This window comes from Leptidea sinapis, chromosome 28 (assembly GCF_905404315.1).
Source record: "Leptidea sinapis chromosome 28, ilLepSina1.1, whole genome shotgun sequence".
NCBI classification, from domain to species: domain Eukaryota; kingdom Metazoa; phylum Arthropoda; class Insecta; order Lepidoptera; family Pieridae; genus Leptidea; species Leptidea sinapis.
This window is the reverse complement of record NC_066292.1, coordinates 9,864,685-9,878,176: the sequence shown is the minus strand read 5'-3', so window position 1 is coordinate 9,878,176 and position 13,492 is coordinate 9,864,685. Positions and strand designations below refer to the sequence as shown.

The 13,492-nt window shown below is 32.7% G+C and overlaps 1 protein-coding gene across 1 annotated transcript; it reads left to right on the top strand.

Moving 5' to 3' along the window:
• The first annotated feature begins 254 nt into the window (after positions 1 to 254).
• LOC126973026 (uncharacterized) lies at positions 255 to 11,867 on the top strand. Its single transcript, XM_050820155.1, has 3 exons — positions 255 to 289; positions 8,580 to 8,678; positions 11,015 to 11,867. The coding sequence occupies exons 1-3, from the start codon at positions 269 to 271 to the stop codon at positions 11,483 to 11,485; spliced, it is 591 nt and encodes a 196-aa protein (XP_050676112.1). The 5' UTR covers positions 255 to 268; the 3' UTR covers positions 11,486 to 11,867.
• The last annotated feature ends 1,625 nt before the right edge of the window (positions 11,868 to 13,492 follow it).

Below are 13,492 nucleotides of genomic sequence, written 5' to 3'. Positions count from 1 at the left end.
GCAAAACCCTTACTTGTAGATCTAAAATAGTCTTAAATTATGCAAGTAGTTGAATAATCTGTTAATACAAACATTATAAATGCAGCATAAAGAATCTGTTAGCTAATATCTAATAAACTGAACTTGCCATAGTGTAAATAAGCCTTAAGTTAGAAAGATCAAACAGAATTGGTCAGCGAAAAAAACAAGTAAACATCCAGTCACTTTAGTATAAAACGACGTGAAATAAAATTGAGTCATCAGTAATACTAATGTTCTGTGCGACAAAATGAACGGATTTCAGGCATATGTGAGTGATTTTCTTGTATTATTGTGGATATATTATATTGGTTTTGACAGTAATTTTAAGACGGACAGTCGGTTCGATTCTACTGCAGAGTGATGTTCCTAAAAAGGCAAATTATCAAGTGTTAAATGTACAACTTAGTGCAACCGTTCACTGAGCTTGAATGTATTTTTTATATGTAAGGCAAAAGGGCGTAAGGTCACTTAATGTAAGCTGATCTCAACTGACCCCACTTTCTTGTAACACTAGACGATCATCTTTTAAGTGAGTGTACGACATCTTAGCGTTGCCGGTCTGTCTGTTTAGATATATTGTATGTGGTCAATCGGGCGATCCCATGTCATAAAATCATTTACGGCCATTCCCTATATACTATCGACAGATAGAGATAAATTACTACCTTCTACTGTCAGTAATTAGCTGTCAATAATCTGAAGTTGTCCCAATAGACCCGATAAGTAATTCTTATCGCCTTATATTGGGACGCGTGAATTGCAATTTCCATACAAACTTCTATCGCTGGTAAGCTATACGTCGTCCCACTGACGGACAGCGTGTACGGATAATGTGAGTTACCGTGGATAAGTTTATTGGGACAGAAAAGTCAACGATAGTTATGATTTTTATCTCAAGTAAGCGATAGTCTGAATATTGGGAACGGCCGTTAGAAGTCGTACTAACACGTTTTTAAATGACATCCTTTTCTCTTCAAATCAGTCGGTTGAATTTTATCCTTGATTTGTAAAATATAAATATAAACTTTCTTCATTTTTAAGTAAAACTATTAAAGTAACTTGTCATTGCTTCTTCGAATCTTACCCAATTGTAAATGAAAGGATTTTGATGGTCTTATCAATTTAGGTTACTAATAACGTGTTCATATTTAATTGAAATATATTATATAATGTAATTAAATTAAAATTAATTAAGACATATATTTTCAAACATTAAAATAAGTCATTAAAACTTAAGATGCTTATTTTCACACAGAGTAACTTATTATTTTCCAAAGTAGTAGTGGTTCACTAGTTTTTATGCCACGAAAAATTTCCTTATGAATAAATTTACAGAAAAAAAGGGAATATAACTCACCTTAGCCCATTGATATTCGAGATTGTATTTAAAAATCAAATACAGCAGATATTAACAAACTTATATTCCAAAGCGTGCATCCACAGTTTACGACCTTCCATTAGTTAGGGATGGATCGTTGCTCCGTCGCAATTTATTAATAATTGCTTTCTTGGAATTTACTCTAATACGTACACACAGTTAGAGCTACTTAACCGTAAAAATAAACAAAATAAAAAAATAGAACAATAATTCACCTATGTGGGAGGCTCCTTTGCACATGATGTCGGCTAGATTATGGGTACAACAACGGCGCCTATTTCTGCCGTGAAGCAGTTATGTGTAAGCATTACTGTGTTTCTGTCTGAAGGGTGCCAGTGAAATTACTGGGCAAATGAGACTTGACATCTTATGTCTCAAAGTGACGAGCGCAGTTGTAGTGCCGCTCAGAATTTTTGGGTTTTTCAATAATCTTGAACGGCCTTGCATTATAATGGGCAGGGCGTATCCATAACCATCAGCTGAACGTCCTGCTCATCTTCTTCCTTATTTTGATAAAAAAAAATCACCTTAATAAATAAATTTTCCATAATATCATTTCCGAACAACCTGTAAGTACTAGATAGTATCCGTGCGCTAACGTAAGCACTGACACCTACTTCGTGCCTACTTGTGCGAACACGTAAGTGTGATTATAACTGTGTTTCCTAAACATATACTTTGTACTTTGAAAATATCAATAATTTACTTAAATTTTTAGATATAATGTTTATTTAATGTCGCCATAGTAGCTCCCCGCTATACTCTCAGCGGCATCGAAACCGAATGGAATTTAAAATCGTTAGGGATACATGTATACCAATAAAGAAACGTATTACCAACGTGTTCTAAGTCTGGAATTTAAACTGATACTAAAGAAAAGAACAAACGTAAAATAGAAGCATTCTTTAGTAAAACACTTGAGGATAAATCGTTGTAATATGTATCTCGAGGTATATATCCCGCAATAGATCAGAAACATCCGACATTGTTACCCAACTGTAAAAACAGCAGGCGAAACATACGAGTCGCTTTTGCTAACATTAAATTCGCGTTTCTTAATTAATGAGAAATATAAATATTTATTTTATCTGTAAAATGGATATAAAATACAGACTGGATGATCGTGAAACAAATCTCATTAAAATATAAGAAGGAATTTATTATATTTTAAACAAATCCTCTAAGTGACACTCATATCTTATAATTTTGGTAATCTATATAATAAAAATGGAATGCTGTTCGTTAGTCTCACTAAAACTCGAGAACGGCTGGACCGATTTGGCTAATTTTGGTCTTGAATTATTTGTGGAAGTACAGGAAAGGTTTAAAAGGTGAATAAATAGGAATTGCTCGGAATTAAATAAAAACAACAAATATGTTTTTCCTTTGATGCGTACCCCGTCGAATTTATTGATGCAACGGTTTGACAGTTATGCTGTGAAACAATTTTATTACCAACATTTATTATTAACAACAGGGTGCATTTTTACGAAGCAATTCTTGATTTTATAATATATTATGGACAAATTCATAAAAAAAAACATTATTTTATTTATTATATACAGAACAAGGTCTGTCGGGTCAGCTAGTCTTATATAATATGTTAAATAGTAATTTAGCTTTATATTCAACAGTATATTGCTTGCATAATACCTTTATTTATTAACAGTGTGTCTGAGGATTGGTGCATCTGTTGTACTCAATAACTCTTATGGTTTTTTTATTAACTATTAATTAACATTTATTTTTTTGTACTCGTGGAAGTTTGAGTATTTGACGTTTGAGTATTTTTGTTGCATAACTTTACATAGATGTTATTTAAAATAATTCGTAAAACGATTAAAGCTGTAAAATAGTATCAACGAATTGCTTCTAATTACAGTTCAACCATTTCTGAAGTAGTGGTAAAAGGTAAAATTTTATGGTAAATTAGGTATACATTTTACCATTTACCACTTTTGACATTCATATTCACTTTAAACATTCGCGTCATTTATTCGACTTCAATGAGACATATGATATTGATCAATTGAAGGGAATATACAATTTTTATAGTATGAGTCACTCTGAGGTCACTTAATAATTTAATGTTTAACAGTGAGTAAGTATCAAAGGTTAATAATAAAAATATTTATAAAATTAATAATAATCAAAAATGTCGCATTACACTAATAAGAAACTAAAGTAAAATATAGGTACATACAATATAAATTATATAAATTAGGTTCAAACATTCAATGATTTTTGAACCAGCCAGTTTTCATTTCACCTATTTTCGATTTATATAGTATTACTAGCTGACCCAGCAAACGTTGTATTGCCGATATTAAAATCGCGATTATTTTGAGTGCATATTGATGCACTCAAAATTTCATGAGGATCGGTCAAGCCACTTCGAAGGCGTTTAACTACAAACACCGCGACGAGAGATAAGCGATAAGAGATTATAGTTGCCAGCCAACTAATTCATTGCCATGAACTGAAACTTAAGAATGTAATGTATGAATTTAAGATAAATTAAATAAGATGAAATGAAAAATAGAACCAAATTTTAGTATGCTTGTAGAACTTTAAATTTCTGTTTAAGTTATACCTTAAATTGTTACAAAATAAGGTGAGAACGCATTTTGGGCTTCATGCAACGTTGACGTGCAAAATGTTGTACCGTGTGTTCGGTAGTTGTCGAGTCGAATGTGGCGGTGGTGAGTTAGGGCGCGTGCAACAAGCTCCGTTGTAATTCATTGTCGTTGCGTCCTGCGAGCTGGGAATATATGATGCTCGCCATTCGACACGAGACATGATATAATGTGTTCTGTTTATGAGTTCACGAGAGCTGCTGATTGGGCAGTGTTCTCGTTCACTAAAGAAACACAATACTTTGTGGTAAGGACAAGTTAAGCAGGATATAAAATACTTGGGTTGAGATATTTGGTCATGTCAATAAAACGATTGACGTAAAGATTAAAAGATCGAAATATGAAAGAAGCTGGTAAGTAGAAAATAGGTTTACAATTTGTTTCACTATGGGATTAGATATACAAATTATATAATATATATGTACGTTGCAAAATTCGAACACACGCTTCCTGACATACTCTGGTGCTTTTAGCCGAATAGGCCCTAAATCCCATGATCCATCGATCGTAAATGTTACCAAGCTTACTTACGACACTCCAGTCTTGGCTCCAACTAGGTACATACACTTCAGCAGCCTGCGAAGTAATTTTCAATTACTAAGAAATAGAAATACTTTAAATTACTTAGAAATTTTCTTCATATGTCACTCCTTCCAATATTTATTTTATTATTGTCTCTCTCTCTCTGGTGTCGGTCCCTGATGTCTGAGGATAGTGGTATGGTTGCATCTGGAGCGGATTAGCTTCCACGAGTTTCCGTCCAGTTCGTCTCTGACAGCTGCGGAGAAATTGGATGATAATTCTTTAATTTGGTCAGTCCGTCTTATTGGGATCAACAAAAAATTCTTAATCTAACTTTAATTTTCTTCGAGAAAATGTCCGCCAACATTTAGTAAACATATTACCACTAGGGAATCATTGCTTCGTCGGAAAGAAAAAAAACATTAGGATAATCTAAGGATTAATGAAAATTTTGTTGTTTGTTGAGTCCAAATAGGCCATTCATAAACGTAAGTACAGATTTTTGTCGAAATAGAGAAGATAAGAGGATTAACAAGTCTGTGATTATCTTATAGCACAAAATTGTAAAACATTGAATTATGGCATTTTGCACAGAAACAAATACTTTAAGAGTTTCTTGTGCCGTTTATTCTCTCTCAGGATGACATTTGCTTATTTTTTGGTATCACACCATATATATCCCAACGAGATGATAATACGAGGATAGGTCACTGTAGTAATGACGTTATATGTTGTCACACTTAAAAAATCAGCAATCAATAGTATCCTACTAATATTATAAATATGAAAGTTTGTATGTCTGGATGTATGTTTGAACTTCTTTGACGCAAAAGTTTGATGAAACTTTACAATAATATAGCTTACACACCAGAATAACAAATACGCTATAATTTATAAAACTATAGTGTGAATTATACAAAATATAAAATAAGTGTGATTGTTACTAATGAATACAACTAGCGCCATCTCTTATCAAGTAGCAAGGAAAATATCAATACAATTTATATGGCAAAACAACGTTTGCCGGGTTAGCTAGTCGTTCATAAACGGATGACTGCTTGCTGAAGTAAAAATCGAAGATAATATGACAAAGTTACATTTCTTCTGGAATACATGTTGCTTTTAATGGTAGTTATGACAGCAATCTAAACAAAGGCTCGCTCGATAACTCTTGTCCTCTATCTGACTCCTTCGATTTGCGTCTGAAGCACGAACTTAAAGTCGCTATTGCAAGAAATCGCCAAAATAGCGTTGAAATCGTTTATATGAATGACTAGCTGTCCCGACAGACGTTGTTCTGTATATAATAAATAAAATAATGTTTTTTATGAATTTGTCAATTTCATATCATATCATATAATATCACATCAAGAATTACTTCGTAAAATATGCACCCTGCTGTCGTAATGAAATTGTTTCACAGCAGAACTGACAAACCGTGCGTCAATAAATTCTCTCATAGAAATTATGCATGGATACATCAAAGGAAAAACAAATTTGTTGTTTTTATTTAATTCCGGGCATTTTCCTATTTATTCGCATTTTAAACCTTCTCAGGACTTCCAAAAATAATTCAAGACCTAAATTTTCCAAATCGGTCCAGCCGTTCTCGACTTTTAGCGAGACTAACGAACAGCAATTCATTGTTATATATATAGATTAATGAAAATTAATTTTTTCTTTACATTTCTATCTTTAATAGACATTGCAAAAAAAACACCAAAGTACCCCTAACTATTACTGTTGGCGCCATGCTAATCGTTCAATCTAGATAAAAATTGTATGAAAAATTATTAACTGTCTACAAATACTATATAAAATGACATAGTTTTGTTATTTTTGTAAACAAAATTGTATTATGTTTGTAATAATTTAAAAATGCTTCTAATTCTGAATTAAGAGTATGGCGATCTTGTACTAGAGAGGTAACCTTACTCCGCTTAATTCCTCAAGGCCGTTGGCTCGCTCCCCAGCCTTAAATTAGTTGTTCTTAGAATATCGAGTTGGAACAAATATGAACAATTGTCATTCTCCTCACGAACTGCGGAATAAACAATCGTCGCAACAGGAACAATCCAACGACAACGTGAACAAATACTACGGCTAAAAGGTGTTTTACTCCCACGTAAATCACATAGAGCTAGACCATACAGTACGAGTGGTTTTGTAAAGTTTTTTCGACGTCAGTTGTTTTTCTGATTTTGAAATTAACTAAAATATCTAAAGACTTGGATGACAGGAGTAAAGTCAAGTCTTAATCTACAGTGTATATATTATGAAGTCGCTTATATGAAGAAATTTATATACAATCGCAAATCTTTTCTTGCAAGCGAGTCAAATCTGTAAGGATAGTAGGTATTTAATGATGACTTTATCTCCACTCAACGAGACATTGTGTTAAAGACATAATTATTAATGAAAAAGATGTTTTACAGTGATTAATATCCTCAGTCGTATGACTTTTTCAATTGCTCGCAAAATAGCCACTTGTATAAAGTGAGTTTTCACCGCTCGTTCACTCTGCCCTTCTTGACACATATGCATCGCGGCCATACATCGACGTGAAGTGAAAGAGTGGGATGCATTTACATACGAGATGTAATAAAATATGCAGAAATATTGCGAGATTTACGATGAACAATAAATATAAGTGCAGTAGATTCGTTGGTTGAATAGTCTGCTTTGCAACCGAACAGCTCGTATCTTAGTTTCCTTAAGTTTTTTATTTTTGAGCGTTATTTTGTGCCTGATCTTTCCAATCTGATGTTAGGGACATCTTCTTCACGTCTGTCTGTTAATAATTATGACTATAAGTTGGCCTTTTGAGCTACAAGTTGATTTTGATGCTAATGCACAATTGATATACCTAAATAGTAATGACTAATGAATTTTTACCGGACAATACGGGGTTTACGTATTTTTATAATAAAAAGCAACTTACAGTATTTAAAAAAGCGGCACGGGCAATAAGCTTCTAAATAATTGATAAGGCCACACAGAGGCGAAAACTTAATCAAGACGAGAGTAAGAATACGCACAATATAAACTGTTTCATTTTTTTATTCATTCATTAATAACATTGTAGTATATATATTTCATATTTATAAATATTTAATAAATTCTTACAGCTGTATCGAAGTTATAAATTAATGAATTTTTCAAGCATATTTGAAATCAAGAAGCAAATTAAAGAAGAAATTTTATTAAATTTGGCATTATTCTGCAGTAATCTACAATAATGCATGTAAGGAGTTATTTTAAGTGCTAATTCTGCTCAGATCTCAAAGTATCAATATTAACGGAACTATTTGTACTATTATGTACTTGTTTAACATACATAACCAAGATGTTTATCACGCGATTGTCGGTACAGGAAGCCACCTCAGCTATTCTGTGGAATCACCTTCCGACTACAGTGATTCTGAACCTATACAACTCCATGACCATCAAGCATACTAGGTACTCATGCTCAAGTAGAGTAATCTCATCTCTAAGGCTTGAAACACGTCATGTCAAAAACCTCTGCTACTATAGATGTTCTTGGGCGGTGGTTTTTACTTTCACTCTAGTGATGCACATGAAGCATAGGTCTCTCGTAACGTTATCAAAAACAAATTTTGGTTGGATCCAGAAGTTTTGTGAGCCACTATTTGATCCACTTTTCATAAAAATCACACATATGAATATTAAAGATTTCACCATCAGGAAATGTTGAAATTTAATGAGAAGAAGTGGCAAGAAACTCATTGCCTATCTCTTAATCTATATTTACAGTTTCAGCACCTTACATTATATTTTATATAATGTATGTAAAGTGATGCACCAAAATTACTCAAATATTTTAACTTACATACTTGTGTTTTGACTTGTTTAGGCATATACAAGCACCACAAGCATAAATTCGACTGTCCACCAGATTTTTTCAATGTCGTGTCCACTAAAGTCAAAAACTTTCCTTAACTACTATTTTCATACCATAATTCGTTTAAGTAAAAACTAAATTTATTTCAATTTCATTTCAGATTATAGCTGCGTTGACAGCTTCATGCTACGGGGGCACCCAGCAGTGGACACCATACAACAATTTAAACTTGCAAGCTTATATGCAGCAAGATCAACAGGTATATAAGTAACTTTTAAAATAGTGCAAAGATACGTTAAATATACCTATTGTATTTGTGATTTCTCTTTGAATAACTTTTTTGTATTATATTGTAAATGAATACTTACATTATCGTCTATGGTAAATATTAATGTTTTAACAATTTCAGTAATTTAGCCTGGAAAGCTTAAAATTATAATGATAAAATATAGGAACATAAAAAAAGTTTGATTAAGAAAAAACCGACTTCAAATATAAAATGTTTAATCAATGAAAGTAAGAAGTAAAATAAGAGATAATTTCTTCAATATTTTGAAGTTTGTATTAAGTGGAAGACAAAAATTTCTTAATTCCTCATGAATCACATCAACAGATTTAATTATGGTACCAAATCCTTTTCTTATAACAAAATATATTGCCAGCTTGGAGCACAGTAATATAAATTATAAATCTATAAGTATATAAAAGAGAATGTATGTTTGTATGTTCCCTAATAACTCCTAAACTATTCGACCGATGTCAAAGAAATCTTTTGTAATAGATTCGTTAAGCCTCAAGGAAGGTTAACATATATAATTTATATGGCAAAACAACGTTTGCCAGGTCAGCTAGTTATTAATATGTCCTATGGTATATTGCTATCGTGCAACGCTGCCGATATTAATACAATATTTGTGCTGCAGAAGGGTAGCCCTCGCGCTATTTATAACCTAGGTCCTAAAGAATCATTCAGAGCAAAATTCAAAGAAATTAACATCTTGACTGTTGCTTCTCAATATATTCTTGATAATGTAATGTATGTTCATAGGCACATAAGTGAATTTGCTAGAAACTGTTATAACCATAATATTAACACCAGGAACAGACATAAACTTATAATGCCTACTACTCGGCTAAGTCGAGTTAGTAAGTCTTTTGTGGGTCGATGTATATGCTTTTACAACAAGATCCCAGAAAAGGTTCAAAACGAATGTTGAAAAGAAATTATTCAAAAGAATTGTTAAAAAAACGTTTGTGTGGTAAAGGTTACTATAAAATAAATGACTTTCTTAATGATACCACAGATTGGGAATGGAGCAACCGCCCTCAGGCTATTAAATAATAAGTTTCATTGTACAATATTACTTTGTAAACATATTTTTTCGATGGAAAAATAAAGCCCGCTGAGTTTGGTGCGCCCATTCTTCTCAGCTCTGATGCATTCAATTTGGAATGGTTTTTGACTTTCAATAAGTGATGTCACATCCTATTTTGAATATAAATATTTGAATTTGAATTTATTGCATTATATCGAACAATCTGAATTTCTATTAACTAAACAACAAAGCCTTTCTTATTATATAATCGGTTTCCTCACACAGTCTGCATAATCTGTTGAGCAACTGTATTGAATGGAAAAAGGAATAAAGCTTCGACGCGTGCCGACCGCCATCTTGTTTTTTGTCTTTTTTGCGAATAGTGGATCGAATTGACACTTCCGTGGACTCGATTGAGGTCTCGTCTCGTTTATAGTCGTGCAACGCGAATATTTTAGCCAGTTTGAAAGGTTTCGTATTTACCATAAACTATTCTCGACCCAATTCAAAATAAAACCTATCTATACTTACACAGTATTATAGAATTAGAACCTAAAAAATTTAAAGGGTATAAGTATATACCTATGGTTTAAATATTAATATTAGAGTTATAATGAGACATAAAAAATGCACCGGCAATACAAATACTTAAGAGCACAAATAAAATTATCACTAAAAATAGTTTATTTATAATTTTATCCGGGGAAATAAGACACAAAAATTTAGTTTAATTCACTCTACAGTTTTTAAAGAGATATTTATTTATGAATAAAATATTTCCCTAATATAACTAACAGAACGTACGTCCAGTCGTTGCATATTTCTTTGATATCTTCCAAATTCACCTTACATTTTCACCGGAGTATCTATCTTGGCATATTATTCAACTGAAGCTTTTATTTGAGCCTGAGCATCTCCACATCTTCTTCTTATTCGTTTGTATGAAATTCGTATATTCTTTGCCAATCGTTCTTCACTCATTATCTTATAAGTGCCCAAAAGTACTTCTTAATATTTACAATTACGTTACTGCGAGGCCAAACATGAAAAGGATCTTTTTATTACAATTTTGGTCGAAAATCGAGACCCCAAAATTTTTGCCGCGGTGTATGATAATTATATGTATGAAGATAAAATAAACGAGAATATATGATTACAATTCTGATGCAAACTCCATCAAATTACAACCACAAATATTTACAAATCGCTTCTTCCTATTCTTTCATTAATCTCGTTATGTATACTAATGGTGTATTTTAATTTTAAATTAAAATTACAGCTGCAGCCAAACGAATATTCTGGTAGTTTAGACGATCATGCTGACCAGGGTGACTACGATACCAATTACAATGGCCACGACCTACAGCCACATTCATACCCCGTACACCAACACGTCGAAGAAGAAAACCCAGAACCAATTAAGCACTACAAAGAAGTTATCGTACCTTTACCGAAGAACGTGGAGTTTAGGATTAATCAGCCAGTCTTAATTCCTGTCCCACATCCAGTACCAATCCAAGTTCCCGTTCCAAAAGCAATTGTCATTCCAATCATAAAAGAAGTATCTATCCCAGTGGAAAAATCCGTTCCATATCCAGTAGAAAAGATTGTTCACGTACCGAAGATCAAAGAAGTGCCATTTGAGGTCATCAAACACATTATAGTGCCTGTTGAGAAACCAATACCTTTTAAAGTCCCTGTGTATGAAACTATTATACACACGAAAAAGGGCTCGCATAAGCTTCGTTGATTGGTTAGTTACCCTTTTAATTGAATTCTAATGTTGATAGCTCACTAATACTTTCATAATAAAGTATTTTTTGGATCAGGTAATGCATTAATAGAAAATCATATTGCGAGAATCTATTTCAAATTTTATTGTCTGTGAATGATCATTGCTTAAAAACACGATATCGGAACTTCTGATTTGCATAATATAAATGTACAGTTAAAAGTATAGTGTCGTTTAATGCTGTTAAGTGCTGCTTTTTGCTGTTATATTATTTCTGATCAGCAAAACTGACTGATTGTTATCCCACTCCTGTTGTTGTATGTTTTGTGTGTGAATGTGTTGTAAATATTGTTATCTTGTTGTAATTAGTTTTAAGTGTTAATAAATTTGTAATCATGTTTTTGGAGTTTATTTCCGACAAGAGCGAACAGTGCTGCTATATTCTGCATGTTGTTCAGTTATAGGCACAAATCATAAATTATTCAACAAAATATATTTCTTTTCAGAATTATTGATCGAAATAATCTATGCGGACATAACATTATATTAAAAAATATTCAAATTACTGTGCTCATTATTCTTATGATTGGAGATTGAATCCACAACTTGGAGGGTAATAAGCAAAAATATATAAACAATCCATACTTAATAGGCTCGTTAACACTTACTCAGTATTTAAATTTGAATGAATCATTTCAAAGTGACAGTAATGGTTGACACTTGAAAAGTAGTGGGCCGTAGATGTTTAAATCAAATCTTCAATCTTGTTAAGGCAAGCTCAGAGAGACTGCGATTATTGTGTGCGATAATTTTTGTTATTTACATTTTTGTCGATTAATTTATTCTGAATCATTAGAGCTCTGAATAATTGTTGTTTTCCGATGAATTTCATTGACGTGGCGGGATGACAAAAATACTCGTTAACCATTTTTGGGAACGCGGCATGACTTTGCCACCAATCAGCAAATCTGACGCAGTAAATGAAGCTGGGTAGGATACAGTTTGAGAGAATTCTAATCGTGAATCGTGGCAAGACTTGAACCCCCGAAGGAAAAGAGAACGTGACTTTCAAAAGTAAGCCTCGCGGCACACTGTCGGACCGATATGATAGCTGAATAGCCGATAGGCAAGATAAAGAGCTTCCCTCTTTATCTTGTCAAGAGAGATCAGAACTATTCAGGATGCACTTCAGGAGCCAAGGGAACAAAGGAACACAGGAACTTAGGTCAAGTAAGTCGTCTGACGTAACGAGAAAATGATCAATCTAATATTAAGCACAATCACCTACCTATAACAGTTATAATAGGCTATGGGTTTTAAAGTACTAACAGCGTAAGGCGTGCTATGATACTTTATTTTATTTTTTTATTTGGGGAAATCACAGCCGTTTTTACAAGATTTACACGACAAACAGATAAATAAATTGTAATCACAAGCTTCCACATATGTTTTTAAATTACTCCAGCTCAGATTATTATAAATCACAAGCTGTAATATAATATAAAATAGGTTCTTACCTATAAGGTGTTTTTTTAAGTTAGACTCACATTGACACTGTCTCATGCCACGAGGAAAAAAGCTGTCCTTCCGGTAGTTAGTGAGGCTGGAGTTGATGCTAAAAAACGCCTATTTTCTGAGACTACGAGTGGAATATTAAGGTTAAATTTTGCTAAGCTAACCAACCTTTTTCAGACGTATCAGAACATAATTACTTTCACGTCTCTTAACTAAGTACATGTTAAACAAATGATTTAAGTTTTTGGCGAGACAACACATCCTGAGGATGCCTCGTGTAGAGGCAAAACATGTGTCGAATTGTTTTAAAAACAAATATTGGCGGAATTAACACTAACAAAAACTTAAATCATTTGTATAATTATGGATTTCCGCAAAGTAACGCCTAATTCAATAAATTTTCTAAGTACATGTTATCGAATTAAAGATTATCAAAAAATTAAAATACTATAGAACAACCAGGGTATCACTAATATATAAATAATATCGTAATTATTTATTGCGACATTA

Coding starts and splice junctions, on each gene's coding strand:
- LOC126973026 (XM_050820155.1), top strand. CDS start 269: ATGAACGGATTTCAGGCATAT. Junction 290..8,579: donor TGAACGGATTTCAGGCATAT/GTGAGTGATTTT, acceptor ATTTCATTTCAG/ATTATAGCTGCGTTGACAGC. Junction 8,679..11,014: donor ATATGCAGCAAGATCAACAG/GTATATAAGTAA, acceptor TTAAAATTACAG/CTGCAGCCAAACGAATATTC.